General features: G+C 35.1%; 1 protein-coding gene across 1 annotated transcript in view; it reads right to left on the bottom strand.

The window, feature by feature from the left end:
• Window positions 1–12,689: 12,689 nt before the first annotated feature.
• LOC137616967 (uncharacterized) overlaps window positions 12,690–27,500 on the bottom strand; it is a 64,351-nt gene continuing 49,540 nt past the window's right edge. Inside the window, exon 3 of the mRNA XM_068346836.1 lies at window positions 12,690–12,976. Within this exon, the coding sequence (XP_068202937.1) occupies window positions 12,801–12,976 (176 nt within the window). The 3' untranslated portion in view covers window positions 12,690–12,800. The remainder of the gene's footprint in view (window positions 12,977–27,500) is intronic.

The following is a 27,500-nucleotide window of genomic DNA, read 5'->3' as shown; positions in this document are numbered from 1 at the left end:
TTACAGGAATTTCCGTAATGTTGAATTAATTTAAAAAGTTTACTGTTCACAATTCTGACTTCATATTGGTATGAACATCACCTTTAAGAAATCACAATGAGTTTCTAACTTTCATTCCAAATGATTACGTTATTTGCCGTTACAACTACTGTTCTTTTCGTAGGGAAAATCTGAACCTCTTTACTATCAAAAAGGAAATAACAATGTTCAGTTAGATTGAAGAAAAGGGGAAAAAATTAAGATTTCATATAGTTTCAAAAAGGGAATTGGATTTATCTCCAAAATCTTGGCAGAAATGGGCAAAACAACGCTCGAGAGAGAGAGAGAGAGAGAGAGAGAGAGAGAGAGAGAGAGAGAGAGAGAGAGAGAGAGAGAGAGAGAAATCTGTTTTGTATATGATAAAATCTAAATATGTGTGTGTCGACATATTCATGTGTGTAACATCGATAGTAAAGCATATATGTACTGATTTCACATTTACTGTATACTTACCATCGTCTGGCCCAAGGATATATCTATTACCGCTAACCATTATTTAAGTATCCAAAATTAAGCTTTTTTTAGTCCGAATCTCAGGATGATATTTAATCTAGGTAAGATCTAGTAACAAGTAGGTTGGCCAGGGCACCAGCCACCCGTTGAGATACTACCACTAGAGAGTTATGGCATCTTTTGACCGGCCAGACAGTACTACATTAGATCCTTCTCTCTGCTTACGGTTCATTTTCCCTTTGCTTACACATACACCAAATATTCTGGCCTATTCTTTACATATTCTCCTTTGTCCTCATACACCTGACAACACTGAGATTACCAAACAATTCTTCTTCTGCCAAGGGGTTACTGTACTGTAATTGTTCAGTGGCCACTTTCCTTTTGCTAAGGGTAGCTAAGGACACTCCAAAATCAAACCATTGTTCTCTAGTCTTGGGTAGTGCCTTAGCCTCTGTACCATGGTCTTCCACTGTCTTGGGTTAGAGTTCTCTTGCTTGAGGGTACACTCTGGCATACTATTCTATCTAATTTCTCTTCCTCTTGTTTTGTTAAAGTTTATATAGTTTATATAGGAGATATTTATTTGAATGATGTTGCTCTTCTTAGAATATCTAATTTTTCACATTTTCCTTTCCTCACTAGGTTGTTTTCCCTGTTGGAGCCCCTGGGCTTGTAGCATCCTGCTTTTCCAACTGGGGCTGTGGCTTAGCAGGTAATAATAATAATAATAATAATAATAATAATAATAATAATAATAACAACCCTCTCTTAAATCACTTTTTTTTTTCTTTTTATTTTGGGGCATATTTCACATTACATGCATCACGCACAATTCTTCATATTGACAAATATATGTATTACGAACGAACTCTTCAAATTCTTGATTCATAGCAATAAAAGATACAGCAAACATCTGCCTAAAGCGGAGCATGATATATATATATATATATATATATATATATATATATATATATATATATATAAATCTATCTATCTATATCTATATATATATATATATATATATATATATATATATATATATATATATATATATATGTGTGTGTGTGTGTGTGTGTGTGTGTGTGTGTGTGTACGTGTATGTGTACTCCAGGTAAGGGTCTTTGATTGCCACTCTCATATGAAAGTTGCTGCCGAGAAAATATTATTCGTAATAGCAGGTTTTAATGCTATGGTGTGAAACACGTTAGTTTATGTAGCACACTTACAGACAGCAGACCCATGTAAACCATTTCGGAAGAATAACTTTATCTGGATTCAGGTAACAAGGCTATATAGATATCTATTATCTGATATTAGATGACAGAATATTAACGAATAATCAAATCTATCTCTTTCTCTATTTCCAAAAATTAGAGTCAGTGACCTTGGCATCTTTGACGCCAATATTTCTTTCAAATCTGCTCCGAAACCGGAGTGGAAACATGGCGGAATGTGGGTCATGATTCCCTCTCATGTAGGTCGAATGCAAGTTCCATTCATTCCATTAGGGATGATCAGGTCCTCCATGGTCCTAATGGCTTGCTGCTTTCGCTTCTATTGTTCAGTTCAGAAAGGAGAGGTATCATTAAATAGCGAGGTTCAATTAGCGCTGACAGTTCGCCCGTGAACTTGAATTGCATGTTCTATGGCTGCAATCTCTCTCTCTCTCTCTCTCTCTCTCTCTCTCTCTCTCTCTCTCTCTCTCTCTCTCTCTCTCTCTCTCTCATTAATAAAGATTTTTTTCAATTATTTGAGAATTCGCTCATTTTATTGAAATGGAGAAATAACGTTTTTTAGTATGGAAGAATTCTTAAAATTAAAACAAAATGTTCGTAAGAAGAATGGCTTATAAAAAAAAAACTACTTAAGAATAACCACATATTTTTTTTAATACATACGAAGTATCAATTTTATGTAAGAATAAAATAACGCAGAAATTAAGATTGCTTACTTCAGTATAATGTATACTACAAGTTAAACTCGAGTCTGACCTTGATTCTGGAATTCGGTCCTCAGATTCAAGGTCTCGCTTCTCTGGGAGAGACGACTTCAGACAAATGAAGAAAACAAAAGTTTTCCAAGTTCGTGCTCAAGTGCTGCTCGGGGCTGAAGTTGAGTCGCTCTGTCAGGATCTTGTAAAAGCAACGTCTTTTTATTGCTTCGTTCTTCTTTCATCTTTATCCTTATTTTTTGTTATTCTTTATAAGAGCTGTTTTCCGTGTGTTTTGTGTTTTTGATATTATATTCATGTTTTACTGTATTTTATTTCTTCTGCAATTATCGTTTCTCCTTTTATCTGTGATACTATTTCCTTTTTAGTTTTCGTTTTCTCTTCTACCTTTATTATTTTCCCTTTACGGTTGGCGTTATTCCTTTTGCTATTCCCATTTTTGTTTACTTTTTCATAGAATTCCTACCACCGTTATTTTTCCATTTTTGCTGTTGTGTTTACTTGTATTGTAGCTTTTGTTTTCGTATTACCAGTGTTGTTACTCCTTCTCCTATACTTTCCCCTTCTTTTTCTGATGTTATTCATTTCGTCGTCACTATTGTCCTTTTAACAGTAGACAGATATCTTCCTGTCATTGCCTCCGCCAACGAAGTTGGGAGAAGGTATTATTTTTGCTCCTGTTTGTCTGTTTGTTTGTACGTGAACAACTTCCTGCCCACTATTATCCTTATAGAGTAGTGAAATGTTCAGAAATAAATTTTTATGTTCAGACGTGGAAGTGTTTCAGTTTTGAAAGTCCTAGGTCAAAGGTCAAGGTCAAGGTCGACCGAATTAACCCTAACCTTAACCCCAAGTTCGCACATGGTTGTCACACAGACTTCAAATATGTCTACGGTCTAGCTTGATTCTGGGAAAGGCAAGCTGGTTTCGAGAAATAAGCTTCCGTGGCGGAGGTCTGCACTCTCAGAGTGATTTCCTAGTTTTTATTATTTTTACCATAACTCTTATATCTTAAAGTTATTGTCAACTTTACAAAGATTAAAAACCATTGGCTTTGTTAAATTAAAGATCGAACCTAATACCTTTACCTAGCCCTGGCCAAATGGAGAACAAGTCACTTGAGAATTGTAAACTTCGGGAAGACACTGGCTGTCTTCTTGTTGTTACTAATGAAGTCCAGCCTGACCATACACCAGCTTGGACTACTGCTCCCGAGAGCTGTTCCATCCTGGAATTAATTATTTTAATAAATACATATTTAATGGCTAAGCACAAAACTGAGCGAATGGGTCTACCCAACCTTTTTCTTGTCTACTGCACTTCATGTTCTTTAATTCCTTGCTAGTACTTATTTACTGATAGATAAAAGTTATACAAAGTAATAACCACTTTAAATTAAGGTCTCTCTAATCATAAAAACAATTTGAAGTGCTATTTATGACATTAATTACTCTTTGTATACATTTGCCATAAGAATAAATGTAAGATAATGTTCAGGTAGCAGACTCCAAACTTAAAGAATTCACCTTCCGTCCCGATTCTCAGACCAAATGACATTTCTAGAGAGGTGAGCCTTGAGAGAACTATAAGCAAAACGTGGGCTCTGTTTCCCGAAGAATGTACAGTTTAATACAAACCCAGTCAGGGGAAATTAATATTTAGATACACACGACATTTTAATGGCATGTGACTTTTGTTTACCTTATTTGATTGCATTACAAGATTATTATTATTATTATTATTATTATTATTATTATTATTATTATTATTATTATTATTATTACTGTCACTTGGTAAGCCACAACCCTAGTTGGAAAATCAGGATGCTATAAGCCCAGGGTCCCCAAGAGGAAAAATAGCCCAGTGATTAAAGGAAACAAGGAAAAATAAAACATTTCAAGAACAGTAACAACATTAGAATAAATATTTCCTATATAAACTATAAAAACTTGAACAAAACAAGAGGAAGGGAAATCAGATAGAATAGTGCGCCCGAGTACACCCTCAAGCAAGAGAAAGGAAATAATTTCTCTTGTTGTAGAGAAATAGATCACACAGGCTGGTCATTCGATCAGCAAAAATAAGAACAAACGTAGGATCTTGTTATTACTTGCATGAGTGATTATCACCAAACTACAGGAGTGGGGTCATATAGAGTACTTGAACATATGTTGGGCAGCCACATAGCTAGCATCTTCATTTTGGGAATAATTGCTGAAGACTGGAAGGATAACACTTTGTAGAATTATTATTCAATGGAGAGAAAGGTGTGTTAAAACCATTATATATATATATATATATATATATATATATATATATATATATATATATGTGTGTATGTATGTATGTACATTTATATATATATATATATATATATATATATATATATGTATATATATGTATATGTATATTCGCTCACAAACATGCATGATACACACACACACACACACACACACACACACATATATATATATATATATATATATATATATATATATATATACTGTACATATATGTGTGTGTACACATATATACAAACATGAATGTACAGTATGTAAAGTATATATATATATATATATATATATATATATATATATATATATATATATATATATATATATATATACACACACAATACTTTACATACTCTGCATACATGTATGTATATATGTGTATATACACACACATATATATATATATATATATATATATATATATATATATATATATGTGTGTGTGTGTGTGTGTTTGTGTGTGCATGTGCGTATTTGTGTGTGAATTTATATATATATATATATATATATATATATATATATACTGTATATATACATACACACACAGTTAGGCAGATATGCGAGAAATATTTAGCAAAAGGTAAGGAGGTGTATGTTGCGTTTATGGATCTGGAGAAAGCGTATGATAGAGTTGATAGGGAAGCAATGTGGAATTTGATGAGGTTATATGGAGTTGGTGGAGGGTTGTTGCAAGCAGTGAAAATTTTCTACAAAGGTAGTAAAGCATGTGTTAGGATAGGAAATGAAGTGAGCGATTGGTTTCCGGTGAGAGTGGGGCTGAGACAGGGATGTATGATGTCGCCGTGGTTGTTTAACTTGCATGTTGATGGAGTGGTGAGAGAGGTGAATGCTCGAGTGCTTGGACGAGCATTAAAACTGGTAGACGAGAATGACCATGAATGGGAGGTAAATCAGTTGTTGTTTGCTGATGATACTGTACTGGTTGCAGACACAGAAGAGAAGCTTGGCCGATTAGTGACAGAATTTGGAAGAGTGTATGAGAGAAGGAAGTTGAGAGTTAATGTGGGTAAGAGTAAGGTTATGAGATGTAAGAGAAGGGAAGGTGGTGCGAGGTTGAATGTCATGTTGAATGGAGAGTTATTTGAGGAGGTAGATCAGTTTAAGTACTTGGGGTCTGTTGTTGCAGCAATTGGTGGAGTGGAAGCAGATGTACGTTAGAGAGTGAATGAAGGATGCAAAGTGTTGGGGCCAGTTAAGGAAGTAGTAAAAAATAGTGTTGGGCATGAATGTAAAGAGAGTTCTGTATGAGAAAGTGATTGTACCAACTGTGATGTATGAATCGGATTTTGGGAAATGAAAGTGACGGAGAGACAGAAATTGAATGTGTTTGAGATGAAGTGTCTAAGGAGTATGGCTGGTGTATCTCGAGTATATAGGGTTAGGAACGAAGTAGTGAGAGTGAGAACGGGCGTAAGAAATGAGTTAGCAGCTAGGGTGGATATGAATGTGTTGAGGTGGTTTGGCCATGTTGAGAGAATGGAAAATGGCTGTCTGCTAAACAAAGTGATGAATGCAAGAGTTGATGGGAGAAGTACAAGAGGAAGGCCAAGGTTTGAGTGAATGGATGGAGTGAAAAAAGCTCTGGGTGATAGGAGGATAGATGTGACAGAGGCAAGAGAGCGTGCTAGAAATAGAAATGAATGGCGAGCGATTGTGACGCAGTTCCGGTAGGCCCTGCTGCTTCTTCCGGTGCCTTAGATGACCGCGGAGGTAGCAGCAGTAGGGGATTCAGCGTTATGAAGCTTCCTCTGTGGTGGATAACGGGGGAGGGTGGGCTGTGTATGTGCTTTTTAATGTAAATTACAAATGATCAATGATACTAAATATTATGCTCTCACAGATATAGTTAATAATAAGATTTTCGTCCGTACGCTAGCATATAATATCCATTTAATTATCATCTCTTCCTGGTTTATACAATAACATTCTTTCAAAGGAAACGGAAATAATCTTTTTCGTCATCCTCATCGTTATGATCCCATCTTTCTACAACCCAATAAGAGATGTAAAAGAATTTGATCCCTAACTATTAAGTCAGTAAGGAGCATATTTGGTTATCGCGTCCTCGAGCCAAGGAATGAGATTAGGGAAAGCGATAAGGTCACGTTTATTTTCATGTTGAAGAATTTCGGAAAAGATTCGAGAGCGAAATTGCACGGGATGCGTTACCTTACGATGGGAACCATTTCAAATTTTATGCTTTTCCTTCTTCTTTATTATTACTATTGTACCTGAGCCGTCAAAAATGGCGTCTAGATATTTAGATAGATATGCACACGCACACGTGCACATACTCAAATTCAGCCCTTCCAACTATTATCCCTTTCCTAAAACCATAACCCAGTGGTTCGGCAATTTCTTGGAATGTGTGGTTTCCGAGTGTACATCTCGGGACAATCCCACTCACCACGATATGAATATTCCCTCTCGCCCCCGACCGTGACAGGAAATCTTATATTTATGTATATATATAATATGTATTGACACTTGCTCTTTATTATATAGGAGATATTATTATTATTATTATTATTGTTGTTGTTGTTGTTGTCTTATAATAACGATGATGGTGATTTTGCCATTCTGATAACTCCATATTCATTTTCAATGTGTGATTAAAAGATAAGAAAATTCCACCAAGTTACCAAAACTTGGAAAATTTTTATTTACATCGTTATAATATTTACAATCATTAAGCTCTTGGCTGAAGGGCACTAAAACTCAATTAGATTTAGTATAACTAGAGAGTAAAAAATGATAAATAAAACTAATTGTAATTTTTTCTTATATTAGATTTTGACTTTTCTTATCAAAGGGATGGAGATTTACGAGCCCAATAAGCCAAACTTGATTCCGACAGAGGTAGCCCGAGTAAATTCTTGAAATGAAGTTTATACAGTATATTAACGCTTATTGGTAAAAGAAATAGGTTAGAGAGTAAAACCTAAGATAAATGGAAACTTTTTTTCTATTAAACAATGTGTTCCTCAAAAACATTAAAATCTTAAAGAATCAGATCAAGTGTCAGATAAAGTTTGTTGACAAAATCATAATTTTTAAAGAAAAAAGTTCATTCATAATATATATGTTGTATGATTAGCACAGTTTCCCACACTTTGCACTTGGGGACTGTTTTGTGAGGTGTGCTCATTTAAAAGCCATGGGTCAATTTCGTATGACCATTACGGTACGCAATCTTGTTAGAATTACTTCCCGTCCTCATATCTTCCCTCTTTGTCTTTATCTCAATTTAATATTTTCTGAGTCATTATTCCACATCGTTTGCCATTGTCTTGCTATGAAATGTCTTATGGTGATTATATAATCCTTAGTTGGTAGTTTAATGCACTTTTATGGTAAATCTATTGCTGAATTGGCAGCAGTATCGGCTTTTTCATTACCAGCAACCCCATCCTGGGCAGGAATCCAACTTATTTCAATATTTACCCCCCATGAATAAGATTTGTTAATGAGCTCTTTAGTTTATAGTACTAGTTGGTTCCTATGCGTGTAACCTTTTAGGGCTTGTATGGCACATCTTGAATCAGCATCAGTTACAAATTCATGATTCACCCAATCTTCAATTGTTTTAATAATGGCAATTACTAATATTTTGGCTTTGAAGAGAACAGATGGTGTAATGACACAGGTGGCATTCTGGAACTTTTGTCTTCTCATCATAATCTTATCACATTGCTAACTTCTAAAACTTAATCTTTGATGTTGTTAAAGTAATCTCGTGTTAAAATATGAAAAAAACGGGTTTGCCATTTTATCGTGTTACTTATTTCAAGCCTCAACCATCAAAACTGTCAGTTATTTAAGCTCCTTGCCTCCATGACAAACTTGTGTAAAAAGATATACCGGTAATTGTTATCTTAATGGAATTTTTTTTTTTATCAGGAACGGATCTGGCTTTGTTGTTCTGTAAATTCTGGTTGTTTAAAGATTTTAAATCCTTAACTAAAACACAACAAAATGTTTATACGGCAAATTTAGAGTTGTGGTGATCTAGTGGAAACGTCCTTGCCTGGTGATCGTCAGACTGGGGTTCGAGTTCCGCTCAAACTCGTTAGTTTCTTTGGTCACTGCTACCTCACAATCCTTTTGAGCTAAGGATGGGGGTTTTAGGTCTACCTGCTAAGTCATCAGCAGCCATTGCCTAGCCCTCCCTGGTCCTAGCTTGTGTGGAGATGGTGCTTGGGCGCTGATCATGTACATATATGGTCAGTTTCTAGGCCATTGTCGTTCTTGCTAGGTCAATGTCACTGTCTCTTGCATCTGCTATTCATGAGTGACATTTAAAACCTTTAAATTAGTTTATTTAAAAAAAAAAAAAAAAAAAAACTGAAGACGATATTATTTGAATATCTCCTAAGAATAGTAGTCAACTACTAAGGCATACGGAAGGTTCCAATTAATTAAAACTAAGTTAAAGTAAATCAATTCTGTCTTACTTAAGGAATCTCTTAGCGATTAAGTATTTTCCTGACCTGTGTCTTTGAACTCTCTTAGTGAATAGAAGTTTGAAATTTCCTTGATAACGGCTGTTATCTTTTAAGGTACTTTAAAACACAGATTCGTTGTTTCAATTTATTAATATTATCTGGGCTATGTTACTATTTACCTACAAATACCTTACAGACGTTCAGGAAGTACTTAGATTCTTAATTCTTATGAAAACACATATTGGTAAAAACAGCTTTATGATCACCTATAAACAATCTTGAAATGCCACGAATAAACAGGAGCTATGGGTTATATTACCTTAGTTTTAAGCATGATAAACGTTCATAAGGTCATAATTACATTATCATACATTTATCAAGTTTGAGGGGAGTTTTTTACTATTATCGTTGATAATGGGTCTAGAAAGGGTTGCTATATCACTTTCTCTCTCTACCTATTAATGGATAAACTAAATCACATAATGATATATAGATATATCGATTGATACTGCAGGTCAGTTCTTTATTGCAGATTCAAGATAGATAGATAGATAAATAGATAGATAGATAAATAGGTAGATAGATAGAGTGCACTTAATTTCTTTACTCAAATTCCAATAAAGATAAAAAGATGAACGAGACGGCAGCAAATCAAACTAATAGACAGAGATGTAGATGCCCAATTGAATTTAGAGAGAGAGAGAGAGAGAGAGAGAGAGAGAGAGAGAGAGAGAGAGAGAGAGAGAGAGAGAGAGGGGGGGACACATTTATTCACAAATACAAATGAATAAGGTAAAATGAAAGAATGTTCCTAAAGTTTTGTTAACTTTGATTAATTTAGCGCAGCTATTTCTATGATCTATGATGAAAGCAATCACTAAGGAGAATCAATATTGAACTCTCCTTGGTTTTATTGCTATTACCCAAAGTAATGTTATCAAGACTTAATGATATTTCTGTTAGATTTAGAATGTCATAGATCACTCCTGCACTAATCATACAAAAACATGAAAATTATGCTTATTAAATGACAACTGTTGAGAGTTTCTCTATTTTTACCCTAACTTTTATCATTTTTTCTGTTCTCTATTTTAATATTTTGCCCCAAAGCAAAATTCTAGTTATTAGACAAAAGAAATTGAAATTGATTGATGGAGGAATGGGGTTTCAGGGGCCAGGATACCTTTGGCTATCGTTGATGTTACTCAAAATGAAATAAAGAGTTCGGAAATGCTATTTTAATGTATCCAAAATCTTGCATAGTCTAAGAAAGAAAAGTTTAGATTTAACTCTAATTTACAATAATGAAATTAATTTGGAGTACAAGAAACTCGGCCAAAGAAAAATAACAGCAAAATTTTTGTTTTGAAAAACAGAACCATCATAAAGATATCACAAAAATATATAACCTTAATCATGCGTGGAATTTGAAAATAGGAAAACAAACATTACCGGTAAATAGAATAAAGAATTTTAAAATGAATGACGATGTCTTCCTCTTTGTTTGACTGTTTTGCTCTAAGAAAATATCCATATATAACAGAATAAGATGTGTACCCTATGCATAACATCGATCATACCTTTCAAAACTGACTCGTGCATAATTGTCCAAACTTGGGGACGGTATGGAACCTCACTGATGGGCACTATAGTCAATTTTTTTTAGCGAGGCAGATTTGCACTGACTCGCAGCGGTGCGCTTTTAGCTCGGAAAAGTTTCCTGATCGCTGATTGGTTAGAATTATCTTGTCCAACCAATCAGCGACCAGGAAACATTTCCGAGCTAAAAGGGCCCCGCTGCGAGTCGGTGCAAATCTGCCTCGCTAAAAAAATTGACTATAGACATTTTGACTCTTTTTACATTATTGTTGGTTTTGATAGCATGGGTACGTGAGTATGAGATAGAAGTTGGTAACACTAAATTTAATTAAATTAATTATGTATAAAGTCACTAGCGTAACCTTTTCATTCAGTCAGAACATTCGTACAATTCCATGTTGAATGTTACAAAGTTGCGTCCACTGTATGGTGAATTGTTAACATTATCATAACACACATTTGAACGTATAACAAGAAAGATGGCACAATATTAGTTTAATTTAATTCCAAAGGAATAAAATACTCTCATTAGCATGGTAATGGTGCAATTGGAATTTGCATTTAATACTATTTGCTTTGATCAATTAATCATTTATAATGACTTTATGAAATTTCACCAGATCACAATGATAGTTGAAAATTAACATTAGCTATTGCAATCAAAGACAATCTGATTAGCATAATACTTGTGCTTTAAACAACGTGACTTTAAAATAAGAATGTAATTCAACTTTAATTATATTTCATTTACATTTTATCTAATAACTAATAACATATTTCATTTTAATGACATGCAGTTTCATCAACAAAACACGTGATGCCTTGTTAATTATGTAATTATAATAATTAATCTTTTATTACAGTTTATATTATTAAAACATGATTTTTCTTATGATTCGAGTATGGCTTAATAACATATTTTACATTCAATGATAGCATCTGTTTAACAAAATACTTCTAATGACGTGATAATGACGTAATGATGACGTAATCAATAGAATAGAAATACAATATAAAGTCTACTCTGCACTAACACTTACAAGACCACAAGGAAGAACAGATTTTTATCCATTTGTTTTCATCTACTTTTGTATAATTATGTTAACTTTAGTTACAGATACAGGGCTAAGAGATGAATAGAAAGATAGAAATATAGATAGTGTAATTGTTTACAACACCACGCTCTCCATTTACTCCAAAATAATGCAATCCTGCAGTTCTCATCTTCTTGCACAGTAATCAGATGGTTATTTAAATTCTGAGAAAGCAATAATTAGCAAGATATGTTGAGGAAGGGGGAAGGGGTTATAAAAAGAAAATAGTTCGGTTTCCTCACTAAACGACTTGGAACTGACATGTCAACATCGTCAACCAAACAGAATTCGTGATGCCAGCGTACATTTGATATACTGTATATTCAAAATATACTTAATTTAAAATTGATTAATTACTCAAAAGTGTCCAGAAAATATGCAATTTACAAATAGTGACACTTTTGAGGAATCACTCATTTTTTTATTAAGTATATTTTGAATATACAGTATATCAAATGTACGCTGGCATCACGAACTGTTTATGTTCGCTAGCATCACGAATTCTGTTTAGTTGACTATGTTGACATGTCAGTTCCAAGTCGTTTAGTGAGGAAACCGAGCTATTTTCTTTTCATTATAACCCCTTCCCCCTTCCTCAACATATCTTGCTAATTATTGCTTTCCCAGAATTTAAATACCACCTAATTACTGTGCAAGAAGATGAGAACTGCAGGATTGCATTATTTTGAGGTAAATGGAGAGCGTGGTGCTGTAAACAATTACCATAGATCGATACATAAATTAATAGAATCAGCTTAGAGAGCAGGTAGTGAAAAGCTGATAAAATTCATAGAAGGAAAATTAAAGATTAATGAAGACAGAGATAACCAGACAGACAAACGGATCGCATAAACGAATTAGATATCCCCGCTAAGCGGGAGATAAAAGCAGGGACGAAAGATCAGCAGAAGGTCGTCAGTAGGAGACAGCGAATAGCAGGGGCACCAGCAGCTGCTACTGCTGGTATCAGCAGGAGAACCATGAGCAGGGAAGCGGGACTCAGACTCGCTGATCCGTTGCAGTTGTCTTCGGGGCAGCAGCTGACCTTTGTGTAGTGGGTTTTCATCGTCTTTCCGCCTGTTCGGAGACACAGAAGAGATGTTTATACGAAACAGTGAATAAGGATGATGATAACAAAAGGATAATGGTAGGCCTAATGATAACTCATTTAGTTTTTCGGAAAAGCGTATAAACGTTATTTTGATATACACACACAAACACACATACAGATACACAACAACAGATACAGTCGTTTCCAGTCGACTTCAAGAAAAAGGCCTCAGACATGTCCTTATTCATGCCTGGGGTTTGGCCAGTTTCGTCTCATCGCCCAAAGCAAACCAACCTAGTATGGGTGTCCCTGACTAGTACAGTTTTGCTGATCTTTGGCGGTACGCAAACCCTTTCACCACGTTAAGGTATCCCCACTGGTATCCCCACTCCGTGGGTGTGTCTGTGTATGCAGGTTTTTTCTTGAGGGAACTGGGTTAAAAAGTGTTAACAGATAATAGGTAGGAGTTAATACCATTGAGGAAATTTCGAAAATAATTTAGCGTGATTTTATTGCCCTTTCGCATGCATAAGGAGAGAAAATGTAAGTTTTATAAATATCTGATAAATAAAAGTAAGAATACATGTTACTCCAATAAGTTAAATTTTATATAAGAAATTATTATCTCATGATTGTTAAGTTGCTATTAATCTATCTCGTTGTGGATTTCTTTTTACTTTAATCGGCAGTAATTTCAAAACTGTTTTACGTTTTCATTAGGAATAAGGTAAAAGGTAAAATCATGATTTTATTTGTTTCAAAAACCAAACTGTCAAAGAAAAAATTATGAGCAAGAAATTAGTTTTCTGTTCTTTATATTTTCGGAGCAAAAAGAATTGCAATTACTTCCAAAATAAGGCATCAGAAAACAGAAATGGTTTAATGGATAAACCTCTCTCTCTCTCTCTCTCTCTCTCTCTCTCTCTCTCTCTCTCTCTCTCTCTCTCTCTCTCTCTCTCTCTCTCTCTCTCTCTCTCTCATGTAAGAATTCAATTTACGATTTAATCATCATCATCATCATGTCCTCCTACGCCTATTGACGCAAAGGGCCTCGGTTAGATTTCGCCAGTCGAGTCTAGCTTGAGGTTTTAATTGAATACTCCTCCATAATATAGTAGGGTGAGGCAATTTTGGACACCTTTTTAGTAACCTTTGTACAAAATCTATATTAATACTTTATGACCAAATACCAAACATGTTTTCAAGAAAGGGAGGTCTCATCTATAAAAATGGCTTGTTTCACAATCATCAAAGAATCAGAAATTCTCGTATTACAGTAATAAAAAAAATATCTCAGAGGCGAGGCAATTTTGGACACGTCTGTATCTCCGTTAAGCGCCAACGCTCAGTTGGGCAAACTATGACAATTTGTGGTCCCTATCAATATAAATATGCTAGAAAAAAATTATAGACTTACATAAATTTTTGTGACCGTAATCCAAGATTGTCCAATTTTTCCTCGCCAAGAACAAAGTGAGAAGTTTGCCAGTCCAATTTTGCCTGACCATGGTTTTGAAAACTGTCCAATTTTGCCTTACTATATGAATATGTAAATCAAACTTTGTATTCGAGCACACAAATATACTTTATATGTATAAATATGCATATATGTAATCATAAAAATTCAAAATAAGACATAAGGGGTGCAGTAAAGGGGTGTCTGCCCAAGATGATACCCTAAAAGTGAGTGACACCCCGAGAGTTGCATTAAAAAAAAAAAAAGTTTCTTTCTAGCTCGATGGTTATGATATGATTTTAAAAAAGTTATTTAATACTGGGGACCCTCTTAAAACTGTTGACACTCGGGGGGTGAAACCTTCAAAAAGATATACTGTACCAAAACATGGTAACATCCTCGAGAGGGGTGTCAACCCAAATGCAAGAAATATCTAAAAAAAAAAAAAAAAAAAACACTACTATATACATTGTTCCTATAATAATTCACATATCCAAATGAAAATTTCAGGAATTGAAATAGAATATATTGTCACTGTTCCTGCTAATTTCCATGTTGATAACTGTCATGTTGCCTTTTTGATATGGTGTTAAATGGAGCAACATTAGAGTGAACAGCATGATAGATACATCAAGGAGGGGCAAAGCTGATCCCATAAACAATATTCGTCCTAAGTTGTACTTATCCATTTTTTTCTTATCATTGTTACCTTATATTCTGAACGAGCCATTAAAGAAATACTTTTACCTACAAAAGAAAGGGATACAATCGAAGATTTAAGAAAAAAAGATGATGTGAAGAAAAATAAAAGGAAAAACACAAAGAAAGAGAGATAGAAACATGACAAATCATGGAAATACAAAGCAACCAAATATCTCTCGATTCTTTAAGAAAAAATGTCTGCAAACACTAACGTAAATACAAAAAAATCTAAATTGACCAGGGTAATAAATAGTGATAATTGAACTGCTAGGATAGTCCCGATAGTGAATGATGAGGATTTATTTATACCTAAAATAAAAGAAATAAAAAAGAAATTAAGATTATTTTGGGAGATATTAAGGATCATCCATTATTTTGCATTGGTAGAACAACAAAAGGGTTTTTAGAGGAAGAAGGAGGCTAAGTGACTCCCCTTGAGCTAGATGCTTGAAGCCACTGCCCACATATCATCATCATCATCTCCTCCCACGCCTATTGACGCAAAGGGCCTCAATTAGATTTCGCTAGTCGTCTCTATCTTCAGCTTTTAATTCAATACTTCTCCAATCACAATACCTTACTTCATGCTTTATAGTCCTGAGTCTTCCAACTCTTCTAGTGCCTTGTGGAGGCCAGTTTAAAGTTTGGTGAACTAATGTCTCTGAGGAAGAACAAAGAGCATCCCCAAACCATCTCCATCTACCCCTCACCATGATCTCATCCACATGTGGCGCTCGAGTAATCTCTCATAGTTTCATTTCTAATCCTGTCCTGTCATTTAACACCCAATATTCTTCTGAGGGCTTTGTTCTCAAATCTACAAAATGAGTTTCATTAATATGCCAAGATTCACGACCATACAGTAACACCGATCTCACTAAACTGATATATAGCCTGATTATTATATGTAATTTTAGGCGACCTGATTTCCAAATTTGACTTAACCTAGCCATCCTCTGATTTGCTTTTTTCAATCTTTCATTAAACTCAAATTCTAAAGCTCTTACATTAGATATCAAAGTTCTTAAATATTTAAATAATTCTACCTCATTAATCCTTTATCCTTCGAAAGATATTTCATCTTCCTTTGCATATTCCGTTCTCAACATCCGTCTTTCTTCTATTTATCTCGAGCCCAACCTCATGTGATTTTTCATGCATTCTGGTAAGCAAGCTTTCCAAGCCCTGTGGTGTTCTGCTAATTAGGGCAGCGTCATCAGCATACTCTAGGTCTCCCAATATTCTGTTACCAATCCAGTCCAATCCTTCTCCACCATCCCCAACCGATCTATGCATTACAAAATCTATGAGGAGGATAAACAACATAGGTAACAACACATTCCCTTAGAGTACTCCACTTTTCACTGGAAATTCGTTTGATAAGACGCCACTAACATTAACTTTGCATTTTCTATGCTTATGAACAGACAATTAAATTTACATATTTGAGAGGAACTCCGTAATGTCGCAGGACTCTCCACAAAATCTGCTAGAGCACATAATCAAAAGCTTTTTCATAGCCCACATATACCATCAAAACTGGAATTCTATATTCTACATATTGCTGTACCACATGTCTTAAATGAAAATTTGGTCAGTACAACTTCTACCTTTTCTAAATCCTGCTTGTTCATCTCTAAACTTTTCATCAATCTTTCTCTCTAGTCTCTTTAGAATGAGCATTCTATATATTTTCATGACAGCTGGTGTAAGTGTGATGCCTCTGTAATGATTGCAATCAGTCAGATCTTTTTTTTTTTTTTTTTTTTTTTTTTTTTTTTGTCATTTTCACCAGCACTCCTAGCTCCCATACACAAGGCTTTGCCTCTTCACGCCACATTCTACAAAATAATCTTGTAGGTAATCTGGGAGTCACTTCATTTTCAGGCAATATCATCTCAGCAGTTATTCCTTCGTATCCAGGGGCTTTCCATCTTTTGATTTTTTTTTTAAGAATAGCTTCGACTTCAAACACACCTAATTCATTTATGGGCACATCAAGGTCTTCATCGGTTTCAGGTATATCAACCAAATTATTCCCTTCATATTTCCTATTCATGACCTCACTAAAGTGTTCAATCCAACATTACTTTTCTTCATGTTCTTTTGTTATAACAGATCCATCTTTCTTTTTGATGGGTTTATGCTTCTTTTTTCCCGTAGAGATTTCATTAATAATTCCAAGAGCAATTCCTACAACAAAGCCACTCCCTGAATTCATAGCATTGTCAGCCTCATCTGCTTTCCTGTCTAAATATTCTCTCCAACCGTTCCTGATATTTCTTTTGACCTCACTATCAATACTGAAATACTTGGCATGCTCTGCCTTGTAATTTTCATTACTTCCTCGAAAACTTTAAGAAATCAATTTCTGTCTTTGTCTTCTTTTTATAGTATCCCAAGTATCATTTGATATCCATGGTTTTCTCCTTGTAACTGCATGTCCCAAAACTTCGTCTCTTAAAGTGTCTTAAGACTGTAAATCGATTCTTACATTCAGTTACAAAGATTTCTGTGCTCATCCTCTAGAAGCTTAGTTGTATCAAACTTAGGTATTCTATCTATATTTCTGTTGGGTTCTTTCAGTTTTAATATTTGTGTGGCAATGGGGAGCTGGTGATCACTACCAATAACTGCACCTCTTTAGCTTGTTACATTTCCCAGAGTCCTCCTTCTCTCTTTATCAATGGCTATGCGATCTATTTGATATTCGTAATTGCCACATGGTGAAGTCCTTGTATATTTGTGGATTGCCTTGTGCTGGAAAAGAGTACCTCCAGTAACAAGATTTTTTGTTGAACAATAACTTATAAAATGTGCCTCATTTTCCTTTGCAACTTCGCCAAGAACCTCAACACCCATCACATTTTCAATCCCTTGATTATTCCTTCCAACTTTAGCATTGAAGTCATTAATCACAATTTTCACATCTCTAGGTTCTCACCTATTATACTCTGCAGTTCTTCACAGTATTCATCTTTCCTTTCTTCAGGGGAATCATTTGATTCACCTTGGAAGATGGAATCTTCGGGATCTTGAACCCTTCTGTGAAGCCTCTTCCCTTTTTGCCCGGCGGGCATGCTGTCATGCGTTTGCGGGGAGGGGAACGGGGTAATTTTAATCTATCAAAAAGTTTTCATTCTATTTGCCTCGCGCGAGTGCGAAGGAGAGTACTGGAACGTTGGCGCACAGGATGCTGCTTGTTCTCAGTTTCTGCTGAAGGACAGTTTTTGGTGAAGGCGCAGAAAAGCGCTGGCGCGCAGGAAACCAATGCGTAGGGTGAATATACAAAGAATAGGCCAGACAATTTGGCCTCTATTTTGAGGTACCTTACCTCTAGCATTAGAGCCTCTTTGACCTTTTATTTTGAGGTGCCATACTTCCAACATTAGAGGATATTTAAGCTCTATTTTGAGGTGCCATACCTTTAGTATTAAGGGGTCTATGACCTCTATTTTGAGGTAATATAATCTTAGCATTATATGTTTTTTGATCTCTAATTTGAAGTGCTTTACCTCTAGTATTAGAGGCTCTTTGACCTCTATTTTGAGGCTCTTTACTTTTTGCATTAGAGGGTCTTTGACTTCCATTTTGAGGCTCCTTACTTTTAGCATTAGAGGCTCTTTGACCTCTGTTTTAAGGCTCCTTACTTTTAGCATTAGAGGGTCTTTGACCTCTATTTTGAGGCTCCTTACGTTTAGCATTAGAGACTCTTTGACCTCTATTTTGAGGCTCATTACTTTTAGCATTCAAGGCTCTTTGACCTCTATTTTGAGGCTCCTTACTTTTAGCATTAGAGGGTCTTTGACCTCTATTTTGAGGCTCCTTACGTTTAGCATTAGAGGCTCTTTGACCTCTATTTTGAGACTGCTCACTTTTAGCATTAGTCTCTCATTGACCTCTATTTTGAGGCTCTTTACGTTTAGTATTAGATGGTCTTTGATCTCCATTTTGAAGCTACTTACGTTTAGCATTAGAGGGTCTTTGACCTCTATTTTGAGGCTCCTTACGTTTTGCATTAGAGGCTATTTGATCTCCATTTTGAAGCTACTTACGTTTAGCATTAGAGGGTCTTTGACCTCCATTTTGAGGCTCCTTACTTTTAGCTTTAGAGGGTCTTTGACCTCTATTTTGAGGCTCCTTACGTTTAGCATTAGAGGCTCTTTGACCTCTATTTTGAGACTGCTCACTTTTAGCATTAGAGTCTCATTGACCTCTATTTTGAGGCTCATTACTTTTAGCATTCAAGGCTCTTTGACCTCTATTTTGAGGCTCCTTACTTTTAGCATTAGAGGATCTTTGACCTCTATTTTGAGGCTCCTAACGTTTAGCATTAGAGGCTCTTTGACCTCTATTTTGAGGCTCCTTACATTTAGCTTTAGAGTCTCTTTGACCTCTGTTTTGAGGCTCTTACTTTTAGCATTAGAGGGTCTTTGATCTCTATTTTGAGGCTCCTTACGTTTAGCATTAGAGGTTCTTTGACCTCTATTTTGAGGCTCCTTACTTTGAGCATTAAAGGCTCTTTGACCTCTATTTTGAGACTGCTCACTTTTAACATTAGAGTCTCTTTGACCTCTGTTTTGAGGCTCCTTACTTTTAGTATTAGAGGCTCTTTGACCTCTGTTTTGATGTTCCTTACTTTTAGCTTTAGAGGGTCTTTGACCTCTATTTTGAGGCTCCTTACGTTTAGCATTAGAGGCTCTTTGACCTCTATTTTGAGACTGCTCATTTTTAGCATTAGTCTCTCATTGACCTCTATTTTGAGGCTCATTACTTTTAGCATTCAAGGCTCTTTGACCTCTATTTTGAGGCTCCTTACTTTTAGCATTAGAGGGTCTTTGACCTCTATTTTGAGGCTCCTAACGTTTAGCATTAGAGGCTCTTTGACCTCTATTTTGAGACTGCTCACTTTTAGCATTAGTCTCTCATTGAACTCTATTTTGAGGCTCTTTACGTTTAGCATTAGATGGTCTTTGATCTCCATGTTGAAGTTACTTACGTTTAGCATTAGAGGGTCTTTGACCTCTATTTTGAGGCTCCTTATGTTTAGCATTAGAGGCTCTTTGACCTCTATTTTGAGACTCATTATTTTCAGCATTATAGTCTCTTTGACCTCTATATTGAGGCTCTTTACTTTTAGCATTAGAGGGTCTTTGACCTCTATTTTGAGGTTCCTTACTTTTAGCATTTTAGGGTCTTTGACGTCTATTTTGAGGCTCCTTACGTTTAGCATTAGAGGGTCTTTGACCTCTTATTTTAAGGGTCCTTACTTTTAGCATTAGAGGGTCTTTGACCTGTATTTTGAGACTCCTTTTAGCATTAGAGGGTCTTTGACCTCTGTTTTGAGGCTCCTTACTTTTAGCATTAGAGGGTCTTTGACCTCTATTTTGAGGCTCCATACTTTGAGCATTCAAGGCTCTTTGACCTCTATCGTGAGACTGCTCACTTTTACCATTAGAGTCTCTTTGACCTCTATTTTCAGGCTCCTTACTTTTAGCATTAGAAGCTCTTTGACCTCTATTTTGAGGCTCCTTACTTTTAGCATTTGAGGGCCTTTGACCTCTTATTTTGAGGCTCCTTACGATTAACATTAGAGGGTCTTTGACCTCTATTTTGAGGCTCCTTGCTTTTAGCATTTGAGGGTCTTTGACCTCTATTTTGAGGCTCCTTACTTTTAGCTTTAGAGTCTCTTTGACCTCTGTTTTGAGGCTCCTTACTTTTACCATTTGAGGGTCTTTGACCTCTTATTTTGAGGCTCCTTACGATTAGCATTAGAGGGTCTTTGACCTCTATTTTGAGGCTCCTTGCTTTTAGCATTTGAGGGTCTTTGACCTCTATTTTGAGGCTCCTTACTTTTAGCCTTAGAGTCTCTTTGACCTCTGTTTTGAGGCTCCTTACTTTTACCATTAGAGGGTCTTTGATCTCTATTTTGAGGCTCCTTAGACTTAGCATTAGAGGGTCTTTGACCTCTATTTTAAGGCTCCTTACCTTTAGCATTAGAGGGTCTTTGACTTCTATTTTGAGGCTCCTTACTTTTAGCATTCAAGGCTCTTTGCCTCTATTTTGAGGCTCCTTACTTTTAGCAATAGAGGGTCTTTTCTATTTTGAGGGTCCTTACTTTTAGCTTTAGAGTCTCTTTGACCTCTGTTTTGAGGCTCCTTATTTTTACCATTAGAAGGTTTTTTATCTCTATTTGGAGGCTCCTTACGTTTAGCATTAGAGAGTCTTTGACCTCTATTTTGAGGCTCATTACTTTTATCATTAGTCTCTTTGACCTCTATTTTGAGGCTCCTTACTTTTAGTATTAGAGGCTCTTTGACCTCTATTTTGAGACTCTGTTTAACATTCTTTGACCTCTATTTTGAGACTCCTTACTTTTAGCATTAGAGGGTCTTTGACCTCTATTTTGAGACTCCTTTTAGCATTAGAGGGTCTTTGACCTCTATTTTGAGGGTCCTTACTTTTAGCATTAGAGGCTCTTTGACCTCTATTTTGAGGCTCCTTACTTTTAGCCTTAGAGTCTCTTTGACCTCTGTTTTGAGGCTCTTACTTTTAGCATTAGAGGGTCTTTGATCTCTATTTTGAGGCTCCTTACGTTTAGCATTAGAGGTTCTTTGACCTCTATTTTGAGGCTCCTTACTTTGAGCATTAAAGGCTCTTTGACCTCTATTTTGAGACTGCTCACTTTTAACATTAGAGTCTCTTTTTCCTCTGTTTTGAGGCTCCTTACTTTTAGTATTAGAGGGTCTTTGACCTCTTATTTTAAGGGTCCTTACTTTTAGCATTAGATGCTCTTTGACCTCTATTTTGAGACTCCTTTTAGCATTAGATTGTCTTTGACCTCTATTCTGAGGGTCCTTACTTTTAGCATTAGAGGGTCTTTGACCTCTCTTTTGAGACTCTTTTTAGCATTAGAAGGTCTTTGACCTCTTTTTTCAGGGTCCTTACTTTTAGCATTAGAGGGTCTTTGACCTCTATTTTGAGGCTCATTGCGTTTAGCATTAGAGGATCTTTGACCTCTGTTTTGATGTTCCTTACTTTTAGCATTAGAGGGTCTTTGACCTCTATTTTGAGGCTGCTCACTTCTAGCATTAGAGTCTCTTTGACCGCTATTTTGAGGCTCTTTACTTTTAGCATTAGAGGGTCTTTGACCTCTTTTTTTGAGGCTCCTTACTTTTAGTATTAGAGGTTCTTTGACCTCTACTTTGAGGCTCCTTACATTTAGCATTATAGGGTGTTTGACCTCTATTTTGAGGCTCCTTACTTTTAACATTAGAAGCTCTTTGACCTCTATTTTGAGGCTCCTTACTTTTAGAATAAGAGGTTCTTTGACCTCTATTTTAAGGTGCTATACTCTAGCATTAGAGTTTCTTTGACCTTTATTTTAATCCTCTTACCTCTAACATTAAAAGCTCTTTGACCTTTATTTTTGGGTGCTTTATTTCTAGCACTAGAGGCTCTTAGAGACCTCTGTTTTAAGGCGACTAACCGCTAATAGTAGAGGCTATTTGACCTCAGTTTTATAGGTGACTTACCTCTATAATTAAAGGCTATTTTTATACTTCTTTATATAAAGGCTTTTTTTCTCTATTCTCTTCTGTCTTTTATAGTTTTTCAAGATATTCTTTGCTTAGTTCCCCAGTCTCCTTCGAGATTTCAAGAGACATTTCAGTGCTGTTTGTCCTTGGTTCGTCAGATTCCTTGGAGAAATCGATGGCTTTCATGTCTTTACCTATAAGGGTGATGGGTAAAGACATGAATGCCATTGATTTCTTGGCTTACACTAACGCCATCATACTAAAGTCAACGAAGAGCTACACAATATATTTACCAATGCCGTCCTGATATGTTCTATCTTCAATGCCGAATTTTGAAGAAACATACGTCGTTCACCGCTTTGCACCAATGCAATCCACATATAGGACATCGTCGCTAAACCGCAAGCAAATTATCCTACAAGGCACTTACATTATGATCTTCAAAGCTCGCTAACTTCGCCAGCACCTATCCAAACTAGGCTATCTGTAGATGAAGGTGTTCCGAATAGCCTCCAGTTCATCCTGTAGCTGTAACAAAATTCTCACAGTCAGTTACCTGTTTCGCCAGAACACGAGCTCTGTGGCTAAAGTGAAATCCTCCTCCCAATGTTCCCTGCGTAAACTTCCATAGCTACAGTACATACAGATCGTGAGGTGTTGCAAGGTATGTTAAAAAAAAAAAAAAATAGAAGAGAGAGATCAGGTCTTCAGAAGTCTTTTTGAATCCGGGGTGGAGCCGTTCAGAACTGCTCCGGGAATATTCCGTTCTGGAGTCATTCAGAACTCTATGCTAAGTCTACGGCTATTTCTTCTGAAGTCATTTGGAGAGGAGATTCAGGAAGAAATTCTTCCGAAATCGTTCAGAGATTTCTGGAATCATTCAGAATTCCATGCTAAGTCTATGGAAATTTCTTCTGAATCCTTTTGGAGATGCACGAAGATTTTCTCCCGAAGCCGTTTAGGACTCGCGAAAAATTCTCTTTTTTTTTCTCTGGTTTCAATAGGACCTAATAATAATAATAATAATAATAATAATAATAATAATAATAATAATAATAATAATAATAATAATAATAATAATAATAATAATAATAATAATAAATTACGTGATTTGATTTACAGCTCCGTGAAGATTCCGGTTTGGACACATTCAGAACTCTATGCTAAGTCTACGGCTATTTCTTCTGAAGACATTTGGAGATTCAGGGTTTTCTTTCGAAGTCGTTCAGATTCGCATCTGGAATCATTCAGAATTCCATGCTAAGTCTATGGTAATTTCTTCTGAATCCATTTGGAGAACCACGATTTTCTTCCGAAGCCATTTAGAACTCGCGAAAAATTCTCTTTTTCTCTGGTTTCAATAGGCCCTAATAACTCATATTATTAATAATAATAATAATGATAATAATAATGATAATAGTAGTAGTAGTAGTAGTAGTAGTAGTAGTAGTAGTAGTAATCATAATAATAATAATAATAATAATAATAATAATAATAATAATAATAATAATAATAATAAAAGTAATAATGATAGGACTACTACTACTACTACTACTACTACTACTACTACTACTACTACTACTAATAATAATAATAATAATAATAATAATAATAATAATAATAATAATAATGAACCGTGATTTGATCTACTGCTCCAGGAAGATTCCGTTCTTGAGTCATTTAGAACTCTATGGTAAGTCTACGGATATTTTTTCTGAGGCCATTTGGAGATCGACGATTTTCTTCCGACGCCGTTTAGGACTCGCGAAAAATTATCTTTTTCTCTGGTTTCAATAGGCCCTAATAATAATAATAATAATAATAATAATAATAATAATAATAATAATAATAATAATAATAATAATAATAATAATAATAATAATTTTTGTAAGGAACAATCTGCTACCTACAGCACTCCATTTGGTTAATACCTTTTCTGCTCTTGGTGTCATCATCATTATTCCTACCCCTTCTCTTCTAACTCCATCTGTTCCTTAGGGCCAAGATATTCAAACTATATTTCATAAATTCATTCTCTATTAGTTGTAACTTCCTAGTTTGATTCATGGTTATAACATTTCAATTACCAATTTTCAAATTTTCTTTAGTATTTACAAACCGGGAGTTTCTTAGCAACCCACTACGGCCGGGACTGGGAGCAATTCTTTCATTTTCGCTTTCCATAGAGGATTCATAGGCTAAATTCATCAAAGAATAGCCAGTTTCTTAGTGATGCGCAGCGCTTATCTAAATAAGGCAAGTGACCCCTGCCGGTCCATACTAATTCCAGTAAGATCAACTGCCGGGCATTAGAAGTAGAGGAGTATCCAGAGCACCAAACGGATACATAAATTTTTCAAATTACGGATGGAATTAATGGTTCTTTGTTTATGGAACCCATGTCGCAAAGAGAATGTTTAATGCCATATATAAAAGAACTGGAGCTGTTTTTTGAGCATTCGGTTGAATTAAATAGACCCGTCATAATATATTCAAGCATTTAAATTGTCACGTATATGGCTATAGTATATATTGAACTGTTCAGCTTTATTTCCAATTTTGTACTTGTCCCTATTTTCTCATTAGTAATAGGTTTGATTATCATTTTCTATGAAAAGAAACTTGTTTTCTTTTATTTTCTTATAAATCAATATGATTTTCTATTGAAATAAATGATAGAAAATATTTTCAAAGAACTATCCTTTATCTATATTTCTAGTTAGAATTATTAAGAATATATATATATATATATATATATATATATATATATATATATATATATATATATATATATATATATGTATATAGATAGATAGATAGATAGATAGATAGTTTACAAAATCTATTACTTAATAACTTAACATTATGAATTGATGTTTTTTTTTTAAATTAAGTGTCCAAAATTGCCTTATCATTTTTCAAGGCGAGGCAAAATTGGACACTAGATATTCCATATTTTTTCATTCATTTTTTTATTTTAAACCTTCCCTTAGCATCATCCACTAATTTGTTTTTAGAAAAAATAATTTCAAATATTATTTCTGAGAAGCCCTAAAATGAAGGTGAGGCAATTATTGGACACCCATATTCAACAATTTATGTAGGGGTACTTAATACTTTTTAAAAACCAGACATACCAATATTTATAAAGTATAAGGTTGGGCAATTTCTAATAGCATTATAGTTTTCGAAAATTATAAATAGTTTTAGATATATTGTATCTGTCCAATATTTGCCTTACTTGTCCAAATTGCCTTACCCTACTATATTCTGTTTTGATTAAGGGAAGGAAGTTTTAGAAAATTCTCTCTCTCTCTCTCTCTCTCTCTCTCTCTCTCTCTCTCTCTCTCTCTCTCTCTCTCGTGTGTAAGAATTCCATTCACGATTTAATCATCATCATCATCTACTCTACGCCTATTGACGCAAAGGGCCTCGGTTAGATTTCGCCAGTCGAGTCTAGCTTGAGGTTTTAATTGAATACTTCTCCGTAATGCTCTGTTTCGATTAAGGGAAGGAAGTTTTAGAAGATTCTCTCTCTCTCTCTCTCTCTCTCTCTCTCTCTCATGTAAGAATTCAATTTACGATTTAATCATCATCATCATCTCCTCCTACGCCTATTGACGCAAAGGACCTCTGTTAGATTTCGCCAGTCGAGTTTAGCTTGAAGTTTTAATTCGATACTTCTCCATAATACTCTGTCTTGATTAAGGGAAGCCAGTTTTAGAAAATTCTCTCTCTCTCTCTCTCTCTCTCTCTCTCTCTCTCTCTCTCTCTCTCTCTCTCTCTCTCTCTCTCTCTCTCTCTCTCCTAGTTCAATGTGTGTAATATAGTGAGCTCGTGATCACAATCGACAAACCCCGTGTTCGAATCCCAACGAGGAAAGAAACAGCATGGGAAAAATTCCTCCTTTGCTTTTGATTTTATATCCTCTTCTATGCAACTGTTGTGGGTTGCCTTTTCTGTTGGAATGCATGATAAAAAAAACTATAAATAGACACGGGAAAAATTGCTCCATTATAGTATAGTATATTGTAAGGCATCAACGAGGTAATAGTCGTTACACATTCGCTATAAAAAAAAAGCTATTCTTTATATCCTCTCTCATAATTTGGTTCTGAATTAAACTAGCTTTATGTCAAGTCTTTTGTTCCAAGAGCAGTCATTAAACTGGCCTTATGTCAACACGCTCTTTTGCTCTTACAACAGCTAATTAGAGAATGTAGTTAAGAGCTGATTAAGGGTCCTGTTCTGTACTTCTGAACTTGGTTACTGAGAAATAAGAAATTGCTATGGATGTTTCTTACCCGGCCGCAAATAGAAATTTGTTAACGGCAAGGAAATATAATACGTTCATCTAACCTATTTTATTTTATATAAAACGACTAGATAAATGATATCGCAGTCTTTTTTTTAGACCAAGAGAAGAAAAATATAAGGAAAGTTTCATTCTTTTACATGTTTCGATTTTTTTTCTTTTTCGCGGATTTTTTTTTTTTTGTGCTTTTGTATTTTCTATTCTATTAGCTTACAAGCTTTCGTGGTTTTCGTTTTTCTATCTATCTATCTAAATATCTATCTATCTATCTAGAGAGAGAGAGAGAGAGAGAGAGAGAGAGAGAGAGAGAGAGAGAGAGAGAGAGAGAGAGAGATCCATCTACGCAGGCATGCATTTGTAATTACCTTTGATATTGATTTTAGTATGTAAACAAAATAAAAACCAAGAGAGCCAAACAGACAGAAAAGGCACAGTACTTTCAAAGAAAATAATTCACCATCTATCTGGAAAAGCCTTACGTTTATCGAATAAATAATTTGATGTACTAAAATAATAAATAATAATTTTGTTACCAGATA

Source organism: Palaemon carinicauda, chromosome 23 (assembly GCF_036898095.1).
Source record: "Palaemon carinicauda isolate YSFRI2023 chromosome 23, ASM3689809v2, whole genome shotgun sequence".
In the NCBI taxonomy this organism is placed as follows: Eukaryota; Metazoa; Arthropoda; class Malacostraca; order Decapoda; family Palaemonidae; genus Palaemon; species Palaemon carinicauda.
This window is presented reverse-complemented; position numbering and strand designations above follow the sequence as displayed.